Source organism: Schistocerca serialis, chromosome 1, assembly GCF_023864345.2.
Source record: "Schistocerca serialis cubense isolate TAMUIC-IGC-003099 chromosome 1, iqSchSeri2.2, whole genome shotgun sequence".
In the NCBI taxonomy this organism is placed as follows: Eukaryota; Metazoa; Arthropoda; class Insecta; order Orthoptera; family Acrididae; genus Schistocerca; species Schistocerca serialis.
The window spans coordinates 429,475,946-429,499,801 of NC_064638.1; the positions used below are offsets into that span (position 1 = coordinate 429,475,946).

The following is a 23,856-nucleotide window of genomic DNA, read 5'->3' on the forward strand; positions in this document are numbered from 1 at the left end:
TTCAGCAAAATAACGCAAGACTGCCTGCTGCTCATCCGATCCTGATTGATATAGATGGTATCCGACTGTTGCCCCGGCCAACGCGTTTTCTAGATGTTTTCAACTGAAAACATGTGGTCACGGTTTTCAGGGAGACTGGCACTCCCTCACTCTCCAGGCACTGCTATTTATGAGCTCTGTCATGGCGTTGAAGCATCATGGAATGACGTACCTGTATCCTTCAGCCAAACTCAGTTTGGATCGATGACCACCAGGCTTAGAACCATTGTTGTTCATAGATGTGGCACCCTTAATACCCCTAAAACACCTACAAATCTTATCACTGTACACACAATAAGTAAAACTTTGTCGTTTGCTACTCTTTCGGCTGTTGCACCTTGTAATCTCCCCCTCCTTCCTTCTTCCACCTACTGTCCACATTAAACAATGCCCAGTCCAAGTAATTAATAAGCAAAGCCTTTTATGAAGATTTGTGAGGAGCGAAGATTGCAATAAACTTTCAAGTTTACTTAGCTTGTCATGTTGAGATGGCTCCAGTCCTTCTTGTCTAGGGGTCTGATTCTTGAAGCTGGTTCAAATGGTTCAAATGGCTCTGAGCACTATGGGACTTAACATCTTAGGTCATCAGTCCCCTAGAACTTAGAACTACTTAAACCTAACTAACGTAAAGACATCACACACATCCATGCCCGAGGCAGGATTCGAACCTGCGACCGTAGCAGTCCCACGGTTGCGGACTGCAGCGCCTAGAACCGCAAGACCACCGCGGCCGGCTCTTGAAGCTGAAAATGTATCATCGGTTCCTCACGATTGGTTTGAACTAAATAAACTGGAAGCTCATTGTTGCAGAATTTTTTTTTTTTTACGTAAATATATTTTCCACCGATTTTCTCACATTTTAGTATATCATACAGTATTTTGGTTTTTCACATTAATAAAGCCCAAATTACATTGTTCGCGCGGATTATATAAAAATACGTCCAATCATATCACTCTGCGGGAATAACAATATTCCAAAGGGTTTATAGATTTTTCTTAACAAATGAATTCATACCAGTTTTTGTTACATAATTAATTTCGATCATTATTTCATAAATGGATCCAGAAATAAACATAGTAAACAGTACAGGATTGCGTAATTAATAATAGCAATTTTAAGTGTGCAAGTAATTCGAAATTTCGGATATTTCTAAAAAAAGTAATTTTAAATGCACTGTCACGACTAGTACTTATCGCTTATAAAATCAAAACTTAAATGTTTAATAAAGTAATTCCTTTCGATAAATTTTAGCTTGAAATATAACATACTGTGTATATAATTATATGAAAGTTTTCAGAAAAGCAACTGAGATAATATTAACCTGACCAAAACTCGGAAAATAATAGTGGTATCGACTATTACGCTGCGGTAAAGTAATGCTAGAGGCGGATGTCCTGTTACAAGTTTTAATCGTCAGCAGTTTATTTTACTGTTACAGTTTTTATTGTTTCCAAATATATTGTTTTTCTGTGAGAATTGACATCAGCAAGTGTCGTGTGGGAAGTCTCACCTTCCTCGTGTTTAGTTTTATTAAAGCTTCTTTGTTTCTGCACTGGACGCACATTGGCAGTGCTTGACGTCAGGGGGCAGGAGGCAGCAGTGCAGTTCGCTTGGTGTGCGCAGGGTGAGCGTGCGGCTGGGCGAGTACAACACGGACCTGGATCGCGACTGCGTGGAGGAGTACACGGGCGGCGAGACGTGCGCCGACCCGCCGCAGGACTTCGGCGTCGAGCAGTCGCTGCCGCACCCCGACTACGAGCCCTTCAGCGCCAACCAGTTCAACGACATCGCGCTATTGCGCCTCGACCGCGACGCGCCTACCACACGTAATAAACACAGTTCCTCTACATCATCATCATCATCATCATCATCATTTAAGACTGATTATGCCTTTCAGCGTTCAGTCTGGAGCATAGCCATGATCCCCTATTCAGTGCTAACATTGGTGCCTCTTCTGATGTTAAGTCTATTACTTCAAAATCATTCTTAACCGAATCCAGGTACCTTCTCCTTGATCAACCCCGACTCCTCCTACCCTCTACTGCTGAACCCATGAGTCTCTTGGGTAACCTTGCTTCTCCCATGCGTGTAACATGACCCCACCATCTAAGACTGTTCGCCCTGACTGCTACATCTATAGAATTCATTCCCAGTTTTTCTTTGATTTCCTCATTGTGGACACCCTCCTGCCATTGTTCCCATCTACTAGTAGCTGCAATCATCCTAGCAACGTTCATATTCGTAACCACAATCTTATTGATAAGGTAACCTGAATCTACCCAGCTTTCGCTCCCATACAACAAAGTTGGTCGAAAGATTGAACGGTGCACAGATAACTTAGTCTTGGTACTCACTTCCTTCTTGCAGAAGAGAGTAGATCGTAGCTGAGCGCTCACTGCATAAGCTTTGCTACACCTCGCTTCCTGTTCTTTCACTATGTTGCCATCCTGTGAGAATATGCATCCTAAGTACTTGAAACCGTCCACCTGTTCTTTGTTCCTCCTATTTGGCGCTCAAATCGTTTATATCTCTTTTACACTGACATTACTTTCGTTTTGGAGATGCTAATCTTCATAGCATAGTCCTTACATTTCTGATCTAGCTCTCAAATATTACTTTGCAAACTTTCAATCGAATCTTCCATCACAACTAAGTCGTCCACATATGCGAGACTGCTTATTTTGTGTTCACATACCTTAATCTCACCCAGCCAGTCTATTGTTTTCAACATATGATCCATAAATAATATGAACAATGGTGGAGACAGGTTGCAGACTTGTCTTACCCCTGAAAGTACTCTGAACCATGTACTCAATTTACCGTCAACTCTAACTGCTGTCTAACTATCTATGTGAAGACTTTTAATTGCTTGCAAAAGTTTGCCTCCTATTCCATTATCTCGTAGAAAAGACAATAACTTCCTCCTAGGAACCCGGTCATATGCCTTTTCTAGATCTATATGTTGTAATGTAGATCTATATGTTGATCAATTCCCTGTTGGACTCGTAACACTTCTCCATTATTTGCCGTAAGTTAAAGATCTTGTCCTGACAACCTCTAAGAGGCCTAAACCCACACTGATTTTCATCCAAATTGTCCTCAACTAATACTCGCACTTTCCTTTCAACAATACCTGAGAAGATTTTACCCTCAACGCTGATTAAAGAAATACCTCTGTAGTTGTTACAATCTTTTCTGTTTCCATGTTTAAAGATTGGTGTGATTACTGCTTTCGTCCAGTCTGATGGAATCTGTCCCGACTCCCACGCCATTTCAATTATCCTGTGTAGCCATTTAAGACCTGACATTCCTCTGTATTTGATGAGTTCCGACTTAATTTCATCCACCCCAGCCGCTTTATTGCACTGCACTCTATTGACTATTTTCTGCGCTTCCTTAAATGTGATCCTACGAGTAATCATAATCGGCCAATTGAGTCATCTATGAAGATCATTCCCAAACCTATGCCTCTTTTATTTTCGTGGAAACAAATACAGTTAAATAATACATGACATATATTCCCACTTGCGCGTATGGACAACCGGAAACCATAAACTGCATGATTGAATGACAGCAATGAAAACTTGTGCCAGACTGGGACTCGAACCCAGAACTGCCACTTATCACCAGCGATTGTCTTTCATTAGGCTATTCGAGCACGCTTCACAACCCAAAACTTCTGAACAACACAGGCACTGCAATATCGTACTATCTTTCGACATCAGGCAAGTGACTTTCGAGTAAAATGTCTCCCCTGTATGGGAATATACATAATGGATGTACGAGTGCAAGTTATGGATACATGGTGGACGACATATGGAAGTTTCGGTCTGGTCGCGATGTGTGCTCGGATACCCTAATGATAAGGCATCCGCTCGCGCTAAACGAGAAATTCGGGCTCAAGTCCCTGTCAGGCACAAACTTTCATTGTCATCATTCCATATACAGTTGATAATTGTCCATAATCGCAACTGCCAGTACATTTCATGTATTTCATAACTTCTGTAGTCGCCACAGTGCCTGTTTCTTCGGACATGCTAGCATATATAAAGGAACATTACATCGTACTTCTGAACAGACGCTACAATGTCGTACAGTTAAGTAGAACAAGATTTCAGCAAATAATATAATCTTCCACACAACTGCCTCCATTCGTTAGTCACTTTTGCCATCGATCAACAAGAGCCTGAAAGCCACTCTTGTAGAAACCTGAATCAGCTGGAGGCTAGCCACGGTCTTACAGATTTTTCGACAGTATTTAGTCTGCATAAATGTTGGTCCTGTAGTCCTATACCCGAGCCAATCGCAGTCAACTGTGGTCTGGTGACGTGGCACATGTGGTACATTGTCGTCCATAAAAATTCCATCATTGTTTGGGAACATGCTGCAAGTAGCTGAACATAACCATTTTCAGTCAAAGATCCATTTGGGCCAGGGGACCCAGTCAATTCCATGTAAACACAGCCCACGCATTATGGAGCCACCTCCAGGTTGCAGTGCCTTGTTGACAACTTGAGTCCATGGATTCGTGCGGTCTGAGTCACATTCGAAACTTATCATCAAATCTCACTAATTAAAATCTGGAACCATCTGAACAGGCCACAGTTTTCCAGTCGTCTAAGGTCCAACCGATATGGTCACGAACCCAGGACAGCCGTTGCAGCCAATGTCGTCCTGCTACCATAGCCCACTAACGCTGTATTTCGGTGCACTGTTCTTAGGACTTGTTCGTTATACGTCCCACTTTGATGTCTGGGGTTATTTCACACAGTGCTGCTTGTATGTTAGCACTGACAACTCTACTAAAACGCCGCTGCTCTCGGTCGTTAAGTGAGGGCCACCGGCGACTGCATTGCCCATAGTGAGAAGTAATGTACATTTGGTAGTCCCGGCACACTCATGACACTGTGGATCTCATATTGTTGATTTCCCAACGATTTCCGAAATGGAATGTCCCATGTGTCTAGCTCCAACTACCATTCGGCTAGTTAATTCCGGTAGTATGGTAATAATCATGTCGGTAAGATTTTATGTGTATAGACTGAAGTGGCGAGCAAAAATTTGTACCAAGGCTGGGAATCGAATCCGGGTCTCCTGCTTCCTATGCAGGTGCGTTAGCCACTAAGCCACTTTGGCACAGCGGTTCACACAACTACACTGAATTCCTAGCACCTCCTCGATAAAAAATCGCATTCCCACCCCATTCTACTTTAAATTCCCCCTTTACATATGAACAGAATTGCTGAGGTTCTTCATATTCTGGAGTAGCATCGAACTTAAATGGGGGATCCAGCCAGAAACCCAGGAGCAGGTACATATATAAATGAAATGTCACAGTTTCAGATACTTTAATGATCTCATACAGATATCATTTTATGTGTACAGACTGAAGCGGTGAGTGAAAATTTGTAGTTAAAGGCGCTGCAGTCTGGAACCGCAAGACCGCTACGGTCGCAGGTTCGAATCCTGCCTCGGGCATGGATGTTTGTGATGTCCTTAGGTTAGTTAGGTTTAACTAGTTCTAAGTTCTAGGGGACTAATGACCTCAGCAGTTGAGTCCCATAGTGCTCAGAGCCATTTGAACCATTTTTTTTGAAAATTTGTACTGAGGCCGGGAATCTAACCTGGGTCTCCTACTAACTGGCAGGTCTATACACATAAAATCATATTTCTATAATAGCAGTCAAGTCTCTGAAACTGTTAGTTCTTCTCACATGAATCACATGAGAACAAATGACAGCTCCGACAATACAATGCCTTTTCGTACTTCGTGTACGCGATAATGTATATTTGCATATCACTATTCAGTGACTTTTTTCAAGTCATTGTAAATAGACATATATTAAGCGAGCTACACAACAATGAAATCAACAGGACATTAGCTTGAAAATACAGAAATTAGTACTACATCAACATTATATGGCTCGCACGCGAAAAGTCAACACACAAAAGGAAGAGGGCATCACTTTCGGAGTGACCTTCCTACATATCTTCTCTTGTTGGCACATTCTGCTTCTGTGGGCGTTATTACACAGGCTCTCAGTGTTTGTAATAACCGAACTGGTCGACGAATACACTAAATCTCCATTACTTCATTAAAAAAGTACCCCTAATGTCTCTCATAAGAGTTTCTCTTGTACTCCGGGTGATATCTGCAGCTTCGTTTTTGAAATGTGTAGATGCATATCGCCCTAACAAAATGCTCACAATGTGTTTCATTCGGCGCCCAGTGCCGACGGAAAACGTACGCAATTCACAGCGACAGACATTTTTTTCTTGCAGATATGTAATTGAAACATCTTCGGCAACTGAATTAAACAAATTTTTTTATTACGTGTTTCGGTCTACAGGACATCTTCAGGTTTTGGAAATTGTAAATTTGTGGTAAAGTCTTATGGGACCAAACTGCTAAGGTCATCGGTCCCTAAGCTTACACACTATTTAATATAACATAAACTAACGCTAAGGGCAAAACACACACACACACACACACACACACACACACACACACACACACACACACACACATTCCCAAGGGACATCTTCAGGTTTCTAAATATGAATACGAAAGGAGTATTGAACAGCAGATTCAATTACTGAACAAAAACCATAAAAGTACAGGGAAAAGCTTGGAATTAAAGTAGTCTCAAAAGCTGATATTCATACATGTGTGTCATTAGTAAATCATTGTACGACGAACTATCGCATGATCGGCTTAACAGCTGATGCATCCACTTTGCTAACAAGAATATACTGAAGAATGGAATAGAAAATTGAGGTGACAATCAGTTTCGCTTTACGAAAACTAAAGACACAAGAGAGGTAGCTCAGAAGGAAGACTTCCTTCATCATTTTTGTCGATCTATAAATAGCGATTGCCAGTGTAAAATGGTGAAAGATATTCGAAATTCTCAGAAAAGTATCAGTAAACTACAGAGTATTACGGATAATATACAATATATATAAGAACCAAGAGGGAATAATAAGAGTGCAAGACCAAGGACGAAGTGCTGGGATTAAAGATAAGGATGCAGTCATTCGTCTTTATTGTTCAATTCGTACACAGAAGAAGTAATGACGGATATAAAACAAAGGTTCAAGAGTGGGATTAAAATTAAGGATGAAAGTATATCAAGGACAAGGTTCACCGATGACATTACTATCCTCAGTGAAACTGAAGAAGAATTATAGGACCTGTTGAACAGGATTAACAGTCTAACGAGCACAGAATATGGATTGATAGTAAAACGAAAAAAAGACGATAGTAATGTGGAGTAGCAGAAATGTGACTGTATAAACTCAATCAAAACTGGCTACCACGAAGTTCTGCTACTTTGGAGGCAAAATAACCCGTGATGAACGAAGCAAGGAAGACATTGATGGCATACTATCGGAGGAAAATGGGGCCATTATAAGTCTACTAGTATCAAATATAGGCTTTAATAAGAGGAAGAAATTTTTGAAAGTGTGTATCTGGAGCACTGAATTGTACGTTAGTTTATTATGGACAGCGGAACAACCGGTAAAGAAGACATTTGTAGCGTTTGACGTGTGGTGCTATGGAAATTGAAGTGTACCGATAAGATAAGGGATGAAGAAGTTTCCGCAAAAACGGCGAAGAAGAAGGGACAATATGACTGGGCGTTTATTACGACAGCACGAAATCACTGCCATGATGTTAGAGGGAGATGCAAAGAGTGAAAACCTTTGGTGTAGACGGATGTATGAATAGATCGAACAAATAATTGAAGACGTAAGGTGCAAGTGCTACTCTGAGACTAAGAGGCAGGCACCGAAGAGGAACTGGTGGCTGGCCGCATCAAACCAGTCAGAAAACTGATGACGCAACAACAAAATTATTATAGTAAGGGCCTACAGGTTGATTGCAATACATTAGCAATCTTTCATACTGCCAACACTAATATACTGCTCGAATAAGCACGTAACTGCAAAAGCTTAACTTATTACAGCCGTGACAGAATTTAATACGGTAGTCATTTTTACACACTAATTGTAAGACACAACCATTCCTAACCGGTTCAAACTACTGATAAATTATTAAATAAAATTTTTTGTGTCGGTATTATAGAGCGGTCCAAAACAGTCTAGGGCGACTGTTTAACGATTTACGCTAAAAGGTGCAGCAATATACCCAGAAAAGGCAGCACTTAAGCAACAACCGGGCAGCGCGCCGAGCAGAGGTAGCGGACGGACAGAAAGCGTGGCGCGGTCCACCACGACACGCCAGGCGTAACAAATCGGATGAGGACGTGGAGAACAAATGTTCAACATTATGCCGTGTACCACAGGAAATGTCGTTAAACTGAGCGTTGCGCTAAGCCAATGCGGAACAGCTGTATGGAAGACACGTCTAAAAATGTCATTAGAAAACTTATTTTGTCGCAAGAAACAAACCGGATTCTTCTGTGTATTCTGGACCATACAAGAAACACTACGAGCAGTATTCGTTTGTGTTGTCTCCATCTGCACGATGAAAAACTGATTTGCAATTATCTGTTATAATACTAGAGAAAATGTGCCGGACTGGTATAAATCGCAGTACAGGAATTATTTTTATTCATGTGTATGATTATTAAACCAGCTGCTTCCATTCCTTCTTCTGACCTTTTCTCCTTATCTCTTATCTTCGGGAAGTTCCTGACGCACGTAAATATGACTGAGATTGTTCCGCAATTTGTGTTTATTAGCTTTTAACCTCTTGGAGTGATATCCTGCTGCGCTATGTTCTATGATCAAACGTGTCGCAGGTAACTATCGAACATTGCTTTCCGGTTTCTCTGTGACTTTTCCATCTCCTCTGTGTGAAAGTACGTTCTCTTAATGTGAATTGCTCTTCGACTACCTTAGGCAGACGGTTTTCTAGAGCATATTTTTTTCTTTGCTACTTCATGAAGTTCCCCTTGTTTACAAACACGCTGAAATATCATACATAATGTATAGATTCTCACTCTGTGCCACATCGATCGGGAAAACCACCTACGGACGTGCACATTCATCTCCACCACACTGAGCATTAACCCAGGTGCCATGTACAGAAAGGATTACCCCCTCCTCTACTTACGTTACATATGACTAATGACCTCAATCTTAATATCATAAATCTAAGATCGTGCCGATCAACTGAAATAGCCACAAATTAAGGAATTAGACGTACACTACTGGCCATTAAAATTGCCACACCAAGAAGAAATGCAGATGATAAACGAGTACTCATGGGACAAATATATTATACTACAACTGACATGTGATTACATTTCCACGCAGTTTTGGTGCATAGATCCTGAGAAATCAGTACCCAGAACAACCACCTCTGGCCGTGATAACGGCCTTGATACGCCTCGGCATTGAGTCAAACAGAGCTTGGATGGCGTGTACAGGTACAGCTGCCCGTGCAGCTTCAACACGATACCACAGTTCATCAAGAGTAGTGACTGGCGTATTGGGACGAGCCAGTTGCTCGGCCACCATTGACCAGACGTTTTCAATTGGTGAGAGATCTGGAGAATGTGCTGGCCAGGGCAGCACTCTAACATTTTCTGTATCCAGAAAGGCCCGTACAGGACCTGCAACATGCGGTCGTGCATTATCCTGCTGAAATGTAGGGTTTCGCAGGGATCAAATGAAGGGTAGAGCCACGGGTCGTAACACAGCTGAAATGTTACGTCCACTGTTCAAAGTGCCGTCAAGGCGAACAAGAGGTGACCGAGACGTGTCACCAATGGCACCCACGCCCGGTGATACGCCAGTATGGCGATGACGAATACACGCTTACAATGTGCTTTCACCGCGATGTCGCCAAACACGGATGCGACCATATGATGCTGTAAGCAGAACGTGGATTCATCCGAAAAAAATGACGTTTTGCCATTCGTGCACCCATGTTCGTTGTTGAGTACACCATCTGGCGCTCCCGTCTGTGATGGAGCGTCAAGGGTAACCGCAACCATGGTCTCCGAGCTGATAGTCCATGCTGCTGCAAACGTCGAACAGTTCGTGCAGATGGTTGTTGCCTTGCAAACGTCCCCATCTGTTGACTCAGGGATCGAGACGTGGCTGCTCGATCCGTTTCAGCCATGCGGATAAGATCCCTGTCATCTCGACAGCTAGTGATACGAGGCCGTTGGGATCCAGCACGACGTTCCGTATTACCCTCCTGAACCCACCGATTCCATATTCTGCTAACAGTCATTGTATATCGACCAACGGGAGCACCAATGTCGCGATACGATAAACCGCAATCGAATTTACGCTACAATCCGACCTTTATGAAAGTCGGAAACGTGATGGTACGCATTTCTCCTCCTTACACGAGGCATCACAACAACGTTTGACCAGGCAACGCCGGTCAACTGGTGTTTGTGTATGAGAAATCTGTTGGAAACTTTCCTCATGTCAGCACGTTGTAGGGTTCGCCACCGGCGCCAACCTTGTGTGAATGCTCTGAAAAGCTAATCATTTGCATATCGCAGCATCTTCTTCCTGTCGGTTAAATTTTGCGTCTGTAGCACGTCATCTTCGTGGTGTAGCAATTTTAATGGCCAGTAGTGTAATACTGAAAAACGTAGTAAATCTACCTTCACTGGGACCAAAAAGAGGATAGGTGTATGACAATGCAAAAAAAGCTTTTTACGGAAACATAAAATAATAAAATAGATCAATACTAAGAAAGCAGGCATAAAATTTTAGACATTCCTATGTTACCAGTATGAAAGTACTAGCAGGATTAGCGTATATTTGCCATATGTAGCGTTTCGCGAAGCCTCGAAAAATGAGCAAAGCCATCAAAACTGGAGCTTCATTTGCTTTCACCTGTATGTGTTATCCCGAGATTTCTAGATCTCAGCATACGAGGAAAACAAACACGAATGGAGAAAAAAATAGTTTCTCTAAGACACATTCTGCAACAGAGCTATTTAAACGTGGATTCGAAAAATAAACGTGAGTGGAAGTGGTAAGAGAAGAACAAGGATAAACATACAGCTTAATAGAAAAATATAGAATCTTCCTTAGCTATAATGCCTTCCTGCAAAGGTATTTAAATTCATGATTGATGTTATGTTCTCCCAAACTCCATCATTAGGCAATAGTTGACATCAATCAAGGAAGTTTAGCTATCATGACGGTTAAGGCTACACGAACAGCTTTCCCAAGTCAGGCGTGACGCGTGGACAGAGCTTTCGTAATGCACCGGGATGTGTGGTTCACGAGCAGCGATAAAGGTTTCCGTCGGCGGGAAACAGCCTAACCCGCTGTCGTAATGGCTGTGGTGTCGCCGAAACCTGATGACCCGAGAATGTACTCAATAGCACCGCGATGCGGCGTTGTTACACGTGGTGTTGCAGCGACTAAAATTGTTCATGGCTGTCATAGATTCAGAATACTCAACACCAAGCAATCAATAAATGATACAGGGGTTGGGCAAAAATAAACACGACACTCTACCATGTCTAATACAGTTTAAGAAACTAATTAGCATTCAAAATAGTTTCCACTCGTCTTGGAATGGGTAAATACAGATCCTGCATGGTTTTCACGCGAATCTTGAATCATTCTTTCAACAGAATAGTGGCAAGTTCAGATAACGCTAACGGAGGAAGACTAATCTCCAAAGTAGACCACAAGGACTCAATATTAGTGAGATCTGGTGACTGTGATGGACAGGGGTGATAGCGAAAATTCAGCCTCTTGCTCACAAAACCAATCCTGGAGGACGCGAGCTGTGTGAGCAGAGGCCCAGTCACCGTGTAACATAGAATCACCATTCAGGAACAAATATTCTTATGGGACGCAACTGTTCAGCCAGAATGGTCACACAGTTCTTGGCAGTAATCCAACCTTGCAGAGTAATCATGGCGCCCGTGGAATACCGTGATGTGGCTCCCCAAATCATCATTGAACCCCTGCCATGTTTCACTCTTGGGTCGTAAGCTGGAAACAGTATGTAACAAGACTTATCCGACGAAATCACTTGCTCTACAATCCAGGTTTTATGGTGTCGGCACCGCCTTTTCCTGTTATGGACGTTTGCATCACTGATAAGTGGCTTTGAAATCCCGTCTCGCCCTAAAGTTCCCTGCTTCTGGAGCCCACTTCGCGGTGTTTTGGCGCTGACATCGTTCGCAAGTGCGATATTCAGTTTTGCAGTAACTTCTGCAGCTGTCGACCTCTTGCTTTGTGTCACAAAGCTCCTGGATGGCCATTTGTCACTATCACTCAACATGTCCGTGTCGTGATTCAGCGGGTGATGTATACTGGCCCTGTCTGTGGTGCCTTTTGGAACACCAAATACTTCGGCTCCCTTGGTTACGGAAGCGTTCACCATACGAGCAACAACAATTTTCCCACGTTCGAATTCAGTTATCTCCGACATAATGCACTCACATCTACACAGAACACGGTTCTGACCACGGCTGACGCTTACAACGTATTGAGAACATTGCACATGTGCCGTCCGCGGTCAGATACAACAGCGGCACCCAGGTTTTTCTAGCATCTCCAGTTATGTTCAAGCACGCATATCTCGTGGCATCTGCATATTTTTGTCCTATGCCTGACCGTTCATTTCTGTTCAAAAAAATGGTTCAAATGGCTCTGAGCACTATGGGACTCAACTGCTGAGGTCATTAGTCCCCTAGAACTTAGAACTAGTTAAACCTAACTAACCTAAGGACATCACAAACATCCATGCCCGAGGCAGGATTCGAACCTGCGACCGTTGCGGTCTCGCGGTTCCAGACTGCAGCGCCTTTAACCGCACGGCCACTTCGGCCGGCCCATTTCTGTTCAGATTGGCACCAGTACCGTTGCACTGAACGAGTGCAAATAAAACTGTGTGATCTGAGTACTCTGAATAAATCGGTAGCACCGTCGTTTACAGTTGAGACACATTGACTATCTCCACTCAGCGCGGTGGAGAAATCAAAGAGATGAGAAATTTTGTAGAAGCAATCTATTTTTGGTGTTAGGTTCTGGAAACGATACAAATCTGTTACATTCTACGAAGCAAAGTTCTCATGGTTCATAGACTGGAACACTACCTAGCGTAATATTATCAAAATAAAAAATTACGTGTCATACCGTCGTTATCGATATCGAACGATAGCTTCCTGTGTGAGGACTGAAGCTGAAATCCATTTTGTGGTGGCAACATTAATGAAACGTAAATGTTTTCATGTAGATGCTTTTAATTAATTAAAATACTGCGTAAGATATCATCTTCTCAGAGATGTTAGATGTTTGAACTGAAGAGTTTTGACCTCCCACAATGACAGACATAGCTCAGTTATTCCAAAGAGCTGTTTATTAAAAATAACGGAAAACAAGTTGTATAGGCCTTTCGCATTACAGTTCTGGTGATATTAGTACCTGGAAGGCACGGTCACAAAATTTCTATCACAATGTGAGTGAAACATGCTTCTGACTGTCAATATGAGGTAGCAATTTTGCGAATGATCTCCAAAAAGGAAACGATAGTGGGAACGGGATTCATGTACTGACACATGTTCGAGTCTATGTACTACACTGAATCTATTTGTATAGCGATGGCTGTACTACATTATCCATATTTACAATCTAATTTACAGTTAGTAATAGTAAGTACACTGGCGGAAAAAAATTATTCACCTGGAAAGATAACATCGTTTTCGATCTGATGATGGCGTATGCCACCTGGGGTTAGTAGATGTACTGGTAATGGTTTCATGTCGTCCGCAAACAGACTGCGTAGTGGCATAGCTACCAGAGCGCCATCTGTGTGTGTACCCTGTAATAGGGAATGCTCACAGCCAGAAGACCCCCTGTGGTGGAAGCAAGCAGGCAACTATGCCACGGAGACGCACTTGTGCTTCGTATAGTCAACTGAACGAGTTTGAAAAGGGTCGAATTGTGGCCTTTCGAGTGGCGCGATGGTCCTTTCGGAGAATTGCCACAAAAGTTGGACGTGCTGAGTCAGTTGTACAACGCTGGTGGTACCTGACTCCCGTAGAAGACGTTCTGGACGTCACGCATCACAGACGCCCTTCAGGATAGTCATTTTGTATGAACAGCAGTGCAGATCTTACAGCTACCACTGCACAGGTAAGAGAGTTTGTGAGCCCAGACGTGTCAACACGAACTGTAGCGAACTGGTTATTAGCACTGGGACTCCTGTCACACACATCTCTCTCCCGCCTCCCACTCACGCCGTGGCATAAATGTGCACGGCTCGGGTGGTGCCGTCAGAGGATCACTTGGTGGTTGCAATGGCCCGCCATGAACTTCAGAGATGAAAGCAGATTCTGCCTGTTCGCAAGTAATGGTCCTTTGCGCGTACGACGTAGACCTGGTGAGCGCTGTCTCGTAGAGTGCTTCTTCGTCCAAGAGACACTGCCCCCATCCCAGGTGTTATGATCTGGATTGCGATACGTTGCTACTCTCGTTCACCTTTGATGTTTGTGGAGGTGTAACATCATAGATTAAGGGTCGACCTGCGACAGCAATCGCACAGCTTGCGTACTGGCCGCTAGACGCCGCCGCGAGCGCTAAGAGTGCATTGCGATCACAGGCGCGCGTGTTGCGTACGGGCCGCGAGGTGCCGCCACGAGCCGACGGAGTTCGGCCAGCTCTCATTTTGTTGGCATCTCATTTTTGCCTATTCTCTTATTTGCTTGGCTCTTATTCGTTTATGGCTCATGTTATTGTGCTCTCTTTCAGCCTTTCTGATTTTTTTGATTTACTCCCAATAGAGAAGTGCTCATTTTGGCATTTCACTTTTGCATATTTCTCAATTTGCTAATAATATGCTCATTAGCTTTTTACAGTTGAATTGATTAACATAGTCTCGTGTACTGTTTGTTCATTTCAACCTGTTCATATTTTGATGTTCTTTAAATGCTGTAATAATTATCGGAAGCATTTCTTCCCTTAAACTTGTGTAAAGTATTCTCGATGTAGGATTTGTTCTGTGACACAGGTGTAAGGTTTTGAATATAAATTATATGCGAAACTGTGCTTTAAAAGGAACTTATTTTTTCAGTTTGTACTACATCAGACGACAATTTTGTGATATGAGGGAGAAATTTGAGGGGCGAACCAATGGAAATAGTCGTAAGTGATCCCCTTTAAAAATAAAAATTTGTGTGACACTGAAAGACGTGGCACTGTAGGCACCGAATATATATATATCACAGAGGGAACGTTAAGCAACACCCAGTTCGTGCAGAATGTTGATAGACCTGTCCTTTCATTGTTCTTGCAACAGATAGGTCATGAGTTGTTCCAACACAACAATGCTCCGCTGCACATTACCCGTGGAACTTAACGTGTAGCAACTTCTCTGACCAGCACGATCTCCGGATTTGTTTCCAGTCGAGCACGGATGGGAACTGATGGGACGAGAAGTTACTCTTGCGACTCGTCGACCAACAAACATTACAGAACTACGTGAACAGGTCGAGTATGCTTGGCACAACGTATCCACACCCCCCTGCGGGTCCGGGGAAAGAATAGGCCTGAGGTATTCCTGCCTGTCGCAAGAGGCGACTAAAAGGAGTTTCAACCGTTTCGGCCTTCCATGTGATGGTCCCCCTTGGGGTTTGACCTCCATTTTTCAAAATTCTACAGAAGTACGAGCCTTTTGGGGAAGGACGCCTTGCGTGGTGTACCACTGGTCCTCAGTACACTAAGACCTTGGCACTCAGCATTGTAATGGTGTTGTCACCATACCCACTATTCCTCAAATTGGGCCTAAACGCCTGATGGGTTGTACAAGTTTCGCCCATAGTGCGTCCCCATCTGCACCTACGATCATGATGGACTTTCCATGGCACCCGAAATCCAGCACGGTAGCCAGCCCGTTGTGGTGGGGTCGTCATGTACCCTCTAGGTTGTAGCCCCCTGACAACACAGGGATCGTACTGCCGATACCTGAGCTGCACCCTCCCCATGTCGGCCAAGGAGTAGATGCCCGTCTCCTTGGGGCATCAGGACTCCCAGCAATGGTCATCCTGCCAGGTGGCCCTTGCTGAGGCTGGGTGGCGCCTGTGGGGAGAGCCTCTGGTCGGAGTGGGTGGTGTCGGGGCGGACGTTTCGCGGTCGCTCTGCAGCCGAGTCTTTCAAAAGGAAAGGTACTGTCTCTGGTTCTGGTTCTTCTGCCCTTTCCCCCTTGGCTACTCCCTGGGAGGAGGGACAGGCCCGCCGGCTTGGGGCGAAGTACTTACCCCGCTTTTTGGTCTGTTCTCGAACCGATGGGGGGACGTTCGCCACCTCCAAGCCCATGTTCTTTGTTCAGCACATCGAGGACATCTTTGGGGAAATCGAGGCTCTCAGTAAGATGCGTTCAGGGTCCGTTCTTATAAAGACCACCTCCGCCACACAGTCGGCGGCGCTCCAGGCGTGCGACCGACTAGGGGACATCCCAGTGTCCATTGTCCCGCATCTGGCACTGAATAGGACGCAGGGGGCTATTTTTCATCGGGACCTTCTGCTGCAATCTGATGAGGAGCTCAGGGCCAACCTGGAGCGCCGAGGCGTGCAATTCGTCCGGCGAGTCCAGCGCGGCCCCAACGACCGTCACATCGTCACCGGGGCCTTTATCCTCGCCTTCGAGGGGGACGTTCTCCCGGAGAAGGTAAAGGTGATGTGCTACCAGTGCGACGTGCGACCTTACGTCCCGCCTCCTATGCGCTGTTTTCGGTGTTTGCGCTTTGGGCACATGTCGTCATGGTGTGAGGCTGAGCCCCTTTGTGGCGATTGTGGACGTCCTCTTCGTGAGGAACATACATGCACCCCACCACCTTCGTGCGTTAATTGTCCTGGCATCCACACGCCTAGATCCTTAGACTGCCCCGTGTATCAGAAGGAGAAGAACATTCAAGATCTCAAAACTTTGGATCGTCTCTCTTATTCTGAGGCCAGGAAGAAGTATGACTGCCTCCATCTCGTGACGTTGACCACTTCGTTTGCCTCAGTCGTGTCCACTCCTTCCACGGTGTCCTCACCCCTATCCTGTCGCCCCTCCACCTCCTCCCCCCCCATCCGGGGTCTCTGCCCTCCGGCTCCCAAATCCCTCCCTTCCAAATCCTCCTCCCCCGCGGCCCAAGCCCCCTCTGCCCCAGGGGCCACCCTTCCTCCTCCTCCCCCCCCCCGCCGTCTGAGAAGCGATCCTCTTCTCAGGCGTCCATTGGGGAAACGTTCCGGACCGCAGCTTCCAAGGTCCAGCATTCCAAAACGGACCCCGCGCGTGAGGACCTTCTTCGGGTCCAGCCCACCATCCCTGTGCCTCCTCGGACTTCCAAGAAGGCCTCCAAGAAGAAGTCTCTATCCCCCTCTCCACCCCGGCGCGTTTCGTCTGACGCTCCATCCGTGAGTCGCTGCTCCCAGCTGTCCTCAGTTTCGCCGGGACGCTCTGCTGCCAGGCGCTCAGCTGGCCTCTCGTCGGCAAATGATGCTGCCCCTCCTACACAACCCGGGACAGCGGCCGCAGCTGGCGACGACTTGATGGAACAGGATCCGCCTCCCGCCGGTTATAGCGTTGTTCCCTCGAAACCTGGCCCTCCGCGGCCGTCGAGGTGACCAGCTCTTCCCCCGTCTCGTTCCCCCTCTTCTTTGACTAACGATGGCCTTGTTACATTGGAACATAAGAGGTATTCGATCTAATCAGGAGGAATTACAACTGCTCCTCCGCCTGCACTGTCCGCTCGTCCTTGGTCTCCAGGAAACCAAGTTTTATTGATTCCTTTTCAACGGATCGAAAGTTTAGGGTACGTGTGGGTTCCATATTGTCCGACGTCTTCCTCCAGGAGAACGGAGTGCCTCAGGGCTCCGTCTTGAGCGTAGCCCTTTTTGCCATCGCGATCATTCCAATTATGGATTGCATTCCACCTAATGTCTCAGGCTCTCTCTTTGTCGATGACTTCGCGATCTACTGCAGTGCCCAGAGAACATGCCTCCTGGAGCGCTGCCTTCAGCGTTGTCTAGACAGCCTATACTCATGGAGCGTGGCAAATGGCTTCCCGTTCTCTGAAGAGAAGACGGCTTGTATCAACTTTTGGCGATATAAAGCGTTCCTTCCGCCATCCTTACATCTCGGTCCCGTTGTTCTCCCATTCGTGGAAACAACTAAGTTTCTAGGGCTCACATTGGACAGGAAACTTTGTTGGTCTCCGCATGTCTCTTATTTGGCGGCCTGTTGTACACGTTCCCTTAATGTCCTCAGAGTTCTTAGTGGTTCATCTTGGGGAGCGGATCGTACTGTCCTGCTTCGCTTGTATCGGTCCATAGTCCGATCGAAGCTGGATTATGGGAGCTTCGTCTACTCGTCTGCTCGGCCATCCCTCTTACGCCGTCTCAACTCCATCCACCATCGGGGGTTACGTCTTGTGACCGGAGCCTTCTACACTAGTCCTTTCGAGAGTCTTTATGCTGAAGCTGCCGAATTACCATTGACCTACCGGCGCGACGTACTGCTGTGTCGGTATGCCTGCCGGCTGTTGTCAATGCCCGACCACCCCTCTTATCAGTCCTTCTTCGCCGATTCTCTCGACTGTCAGTACGGGTTTTATGTGTCTGCCCTGCTGCCCCCCGGAGTCCGCTTCTGTCGCCTGCTTCGACAATTGGATTTTGCCCTCCCTACCACCTTCAGAGAGGGTGAGAGCCCGACACCACCTTGGCTCCAGTTCATATTTACCTCGACCTCAGCTCACTCCCGAAGGAGGGTACTCCGGCTGCAGTGTATTGCTCACGGTCTGTCGAACTTCGTGCTCGACTTGCCGGTCACACCTTTATTTACACCGATGGCTCCAAAACTGACGATGGTGTCGGCTGTGCCTTTGTCGTTGGGGCCGCCACCTTTAAATACGGGCTCCTCGACCAATGTTCCAGCTTTACGGCCGAGCTTTTTGCTCTCCATCAGGTCGTTCAGTATGCCCGCCGCCACAGCCATTCATCGTATGTACTCTGCTCTGACTCACTCTGTGCTCTTCAGAGCCTTGGAGCTCCCTATCCAGTCCATCCCTTGGTTCAACGGATCCAGCAGTCCCTCCATTCTTTCGCTGATAATGGTTCTCCTGTCAGCTTTCTGTGGGTTCCCGGACATGTAGGAGTGCCTGGGAATGAGGCTGCAGATGCTGCAGCCAGGGCTGCAGTCCTCCTGCCTCGGCCAGCCTCCCATTGTGTCCCGTCATCTGACGTTCGTGGGGTTGTTTGTAAGAGGCTTGTGTCGTTGTGGTGGGATGCTTGGTCATCCCTCCAAGGAAACAAGCTCTGGGCAGTACAACCGCTCCCAACTGCTTGGACAACCTCCTCCCGACCATCTCGGCGAGAAGAGGTCCTTCTGACCAGGTTGCGGATTGGGCATTGCCGGTTTAGCCACCGCCACCTGCTCTCCGGTGACCCAGCCCCGCAGTGCCCTTGTGGTCAAGCACTAACAGTGCGCAATGTTTTATTGTCGTATCCCCGCGTCATCAATCTCGTGTTGTCCTGTCCCTGCCATCTACTTTACCGGATATTTTAGCTGATGACGCTCGAGCAGCTGCTCGTGTTCTGCGTTTTATAACTTTGACTGGCTTGTCCAAAGACATCTAACTTTTTTACTTATTTTATCTGCATCTTTGTCAGGACTTTCTGGTGTCCCCCCCTCCCCTTTAGCTTTACTAGATTTCATGTGCCCTAACAACTGTGACTGGGCGCTAATGACCTCAGTAGTTGAGCGCCCTTAAACCCCACCAAACAAACAAACAACGTATCCACGGACAATTGTGCCACCTATAAGATTAACTGGATGCCAGAGTCGGCGCCTGCATTGCCGCCCGTGAAGCCTACACCACGTAATAATAAGGATGTTTCCGCATGGGTCTATATCTGGTCCCGCTGAATCGCTTGTGATACTGATCTCTGAACGTAGTAATTTCGTATACTCCATATGTACAGTTGCAACAATAAATTTTGAGTGAATTGGAAACCTCTAAAATGGCGTACTAATTTTTTCTGGCGTTGTAAAACACTTAATTGTGGCATTTTCAGTCGGTAAAAAGTAATAGGAAGCAGCTGCAGGAATGTGACTAAAGTTGATCGTAACTGTTTCTATTTCTATGAAATGTACTTATTTTGCATTATGACTAAATTAATACTAGCTGCTCTTTACAGAACTACTTACTCTGGAGTGTCTTAACGGAACCAATTACTATATTTTCATTACAAACTAAGATTAAAAAGAAAATCATAATGCTCCCATTGTGTAAACAGTAATCTCAGAGTCACCTTGCTTGATGTCAGTCATAACTTTGATACAAACAGAATGTTAGCAGTCAGGCGTTTACTTGGCTATGTTGATGTGTTTCATTGTCAGGTGTTGCAAGATCAATCTATAGGTTTCAAGAAACTGTGATTTCCACACTGTGCACATGAAATAATAAAAAGTGGCTGTTATATGGACGGCTGTATTCTTTCCTGGAGCAGACCTGCCATCTTCCAGCAACGAGTCTGAATGATCAGTGTCTCGAGTCGCCCTCCAACATATGCTGTTGTGTCACATCAGGCATTGCAGCAAAGTATCCCGTAGTAGAGATATATCAAAGTGTCCTCCCTCCCCTGGTATTCTCTAAAATTCGCATTGGATGTACCTTTACAGTTTTAGGGCCAGCTTTCGATTTTGTGTCTCTCCAATCTTATTATCGGCTAGCATCTGTGTTGCTCTTACGTAAAACGCTGATTTTCCACACTAATAATACACACACTTCTCAAAAATGTTCTACCTGAAAGCATTCCACAGTACCGACTTCAGAATCTGCCAACTCTATGTTCTGTTCCGCTGTGAATTCATCTGGTCTCTAGACTGGCTCCTCCATCGTGCTCTGTTGTTCACCTGCAAGCTAAACAGTAAGTGGAAATCCATCCTGCATACAATGGCGTTGTAGCAGATTCGCCTGGAATTTCATTGTCTGATGGGACGGCTTCCATCCAGTTTTTCAGGCCTGACCACGTCTCAACACACTATAGTACGCAATGTGTTTATCATTAAAAGAAACATAAAGTGACAAGCACCTGTTTCTCAAAACCTTTCTTTTATTATCTTTGTTGTTAGGTTGGACAACCAAGAGCTTGTGGTTTGAAGAAATTGGTCAGTTATAAATCATATGATTCTTATCCGTCTTTCAGTATAGAAAGTGGTGGAATCATAAAACTTGTGTCACCAGCCTTAGTGATTGAACTAAAGCTCGGGCCACACAGGTGTAGGGACGTGGGAGATAATCAGCCGTGTTACTTTGCGAGGAACCGATCAGCAACCAACGCAGATCGCTCGCAGTGGTGTCAGTCGCACTACTTTTCTCACACACCTCGTAACTCTTGATGGCCGCTGCTGCTTCTGGATGCTAGATCAGTACCCTAAGCGCTTTGCTCGATACATAGTTCATCAATCATAACTGGATTCAATCGTCGAAGATAAACACCGCGATGTAACAAGTAATGGGTATAGAGAGTGGAAAAACTATGTCGACATGCGAATGACCAAAGGTTTGTTTGTATCGTGGGAGAGCGTCACAGACGCGTTGAAATGTCTGAGCTGGTACATATTTTATGAAATAAGTGTCACATCTCTTGTAGTGTAGTGTAGTGTAGTGTAGTGGTTCCTTGAGCAGATTATTAACTTTGGTGGCTTTGCAGACTACATCCGACCTATCTGCCTGCCGACGGGCAGCACTGGAAGGCTGTCTTACGCCGGTCGTGACCTCGTAGTCGCTGGCTGGGGCAAGACTGAGTCACGTGAGTATCCGCCATTCTTGTGTCTGAACTGTGATTCAGTCTTATTACACTTCTGTCAATAAACGAGCAAATAACCTCATATTACCTTTAGGTTTCTGATAATTACTAAATTTGCATTTAAAAAACATCGAACAAGTCGTACAGGAATTTTTTGCAAGATCTTGAGTCACTGATTTAAATCAGCAGCATGAATTTTGGCAGCAATGAATGAACGCAGGCATTGAGATTAGGTATAAACCAAATCTGATAAATGACAGAATAAATAGTTATTTCATTTTCCACAGAGCTTTCTAAGGTTAAAATCTGTGATGTAGTTCTGTATTTTACAGGCACTTTAAGAGAATTTAAGACTAATTTTTCATTTTGTGAGATGGCTTTCATCAGTGGACAGTAAGGTTCTAATGTTTTAATGATGAAAACAAAGTTCTGCTCAGGAGTATCATGAATTCAAAGGATTCCATTCAGTGTTTCAAGAATTATATTGTCCCTAAAATATGAATTGCATGTTACTCCCACAGTTCCACTATTCACTTTCTTTATTACCTTTGTTTCTGTATACAGTGTTGTCGCTTTTGTAATACTACTTACTGCATCCAATTTTCGTTTTATAATTCTAATACTTCAATTTAATTTGTTTTTACGTGGAGCATTTTCTTTGTATTTGTAACGATACGCTCGGTGACCAATGGAAAACGTCCCAGTTTCTTTCAAATAATATTTCTCTAGAGTGGACGAAATTGAAAAAATGTAAATCTGGAATTCATTCAGAAGAAAAGCAGTGAAAAACTGGTAGCTATGCATCACTAATGAAGCTGTGATACTGAATCTGGCATTTTCACTATTTGCATCATAGAAATTACGCTAATTCACTGAAGAAAGTAGACATATCATTAATTTTGTAGTAAAAAACCTTGACCCACATATTTCACTAAAAAATAAAAACAGGGCAATGTCGAGGGAGAAATAAGAGTGACGCATAAAAATAATTTTAAAAGTAGTTAACAGTAGTTAGTAATTCTATAGGTGGTTAACAGGACATTCATAGAAAGGCAGAACGGTAAAAGTATGGTCATGATATTAATAGCTATAGAATGGTAAATAGCGCTGATGCCCGCTAAAAGATGCTGTAAATTACGCTGTTTCACTAATATGTTTTTAATTTTTGTTGTTTCTCTCTGTCAAAATTGTGATCCAAGTTAACTTCACTTTTATATGACGTAACGAAAAATCGTTATCTTTGTTCATAAATTACACCTTAAGCAGTTTCGTAAAATTAAGGAATATTTTTCTCGGGACATTGTGGTACTTATTTTGTAATATTGGGTAAAATCTAGCATTAATATGTTGCAGGTGCGTTCAGCCCAGTGAAGCTGAAGGTCGCAGTGCCCGCAGTCACGGAGGAAGAGTGCAAAGGAGTGTACAACGGACGGCGCACGGTGAGGACATTGTGATTAGACTTTGTACAAGCCTCTGCTTAGATATGAAGGGTTCTCGTGTGTAGCCAAGTAGCATAAAGGGTTTTCCAGGATTAAACTTGCGTGTACATCGATTATTTTAGAATGAGCAGTAAAAGTGCCGAGCCTAGTATTTTTGTGGATGCATGCACTGGAATAACATTCTCTGTACCTAGAGATATGTAGCATACATTTCTCTGTACTATTATCGTTATAAAATTGTTACAGAAGATCATATAGTGTGAATTCGTGACTAAAAGAGGTACAACGATTTTCCTACCGTTTTTCTACACCTAGATGTTTATATTTTCAGGCCATTATTCAGTAACCGATTTTTACAAGAGTAACTTGGTTATATTCGCTGTATTAGCACTTTACTAACTGAATGTGAACAAAATATAAGACTGCAAACGCGGTCACCCTTACTGGATCATACTGTCCAACTGCAAGAGCACAAAACCAATCCCGTATCTCGACTGTGAGCAGAACCAAAGGCCAAAGTGCAGTCTAAAAGTATAAAAGTAGATAAGATTGAGATTGATACGGGAGGGGGGGGGGAGACCAAGCACTCAGTGTTCACTGGAGAAAATACAGGAATCCTCC

The 23,856-nt window shown here is 44.6% G+C and overlaps 1 protein-coding gene across 1 annotated transcript in view; it reads left to right on the top strand.

Moving 5' to 3' along the window:
• The window catches only part of LOC126472359 (serine protease easter-like), a 155,345-nt gene that overhangs the window by 103,271 nt on the left and 28,218 nt on the right, over positions 1–23,856 (top strand). Inside the window, exons 5-7 of the mRNA XM_050099931.1 lie at positions 1,664–1,866; positions 21,701–21,799; positions 23,150–23,235. Of these exons, the coding sequence (XP_049955888.1) occupies positions 1,664–1,866; positions 21,701–21,799; positions 23,150–23,235 (388 nt within the window). The remainder of the gene's footprint in view (positions 1–1,663; positions 1,867–21,700; positions 21,800–23,149; positions 23,236–23,856) is intronic.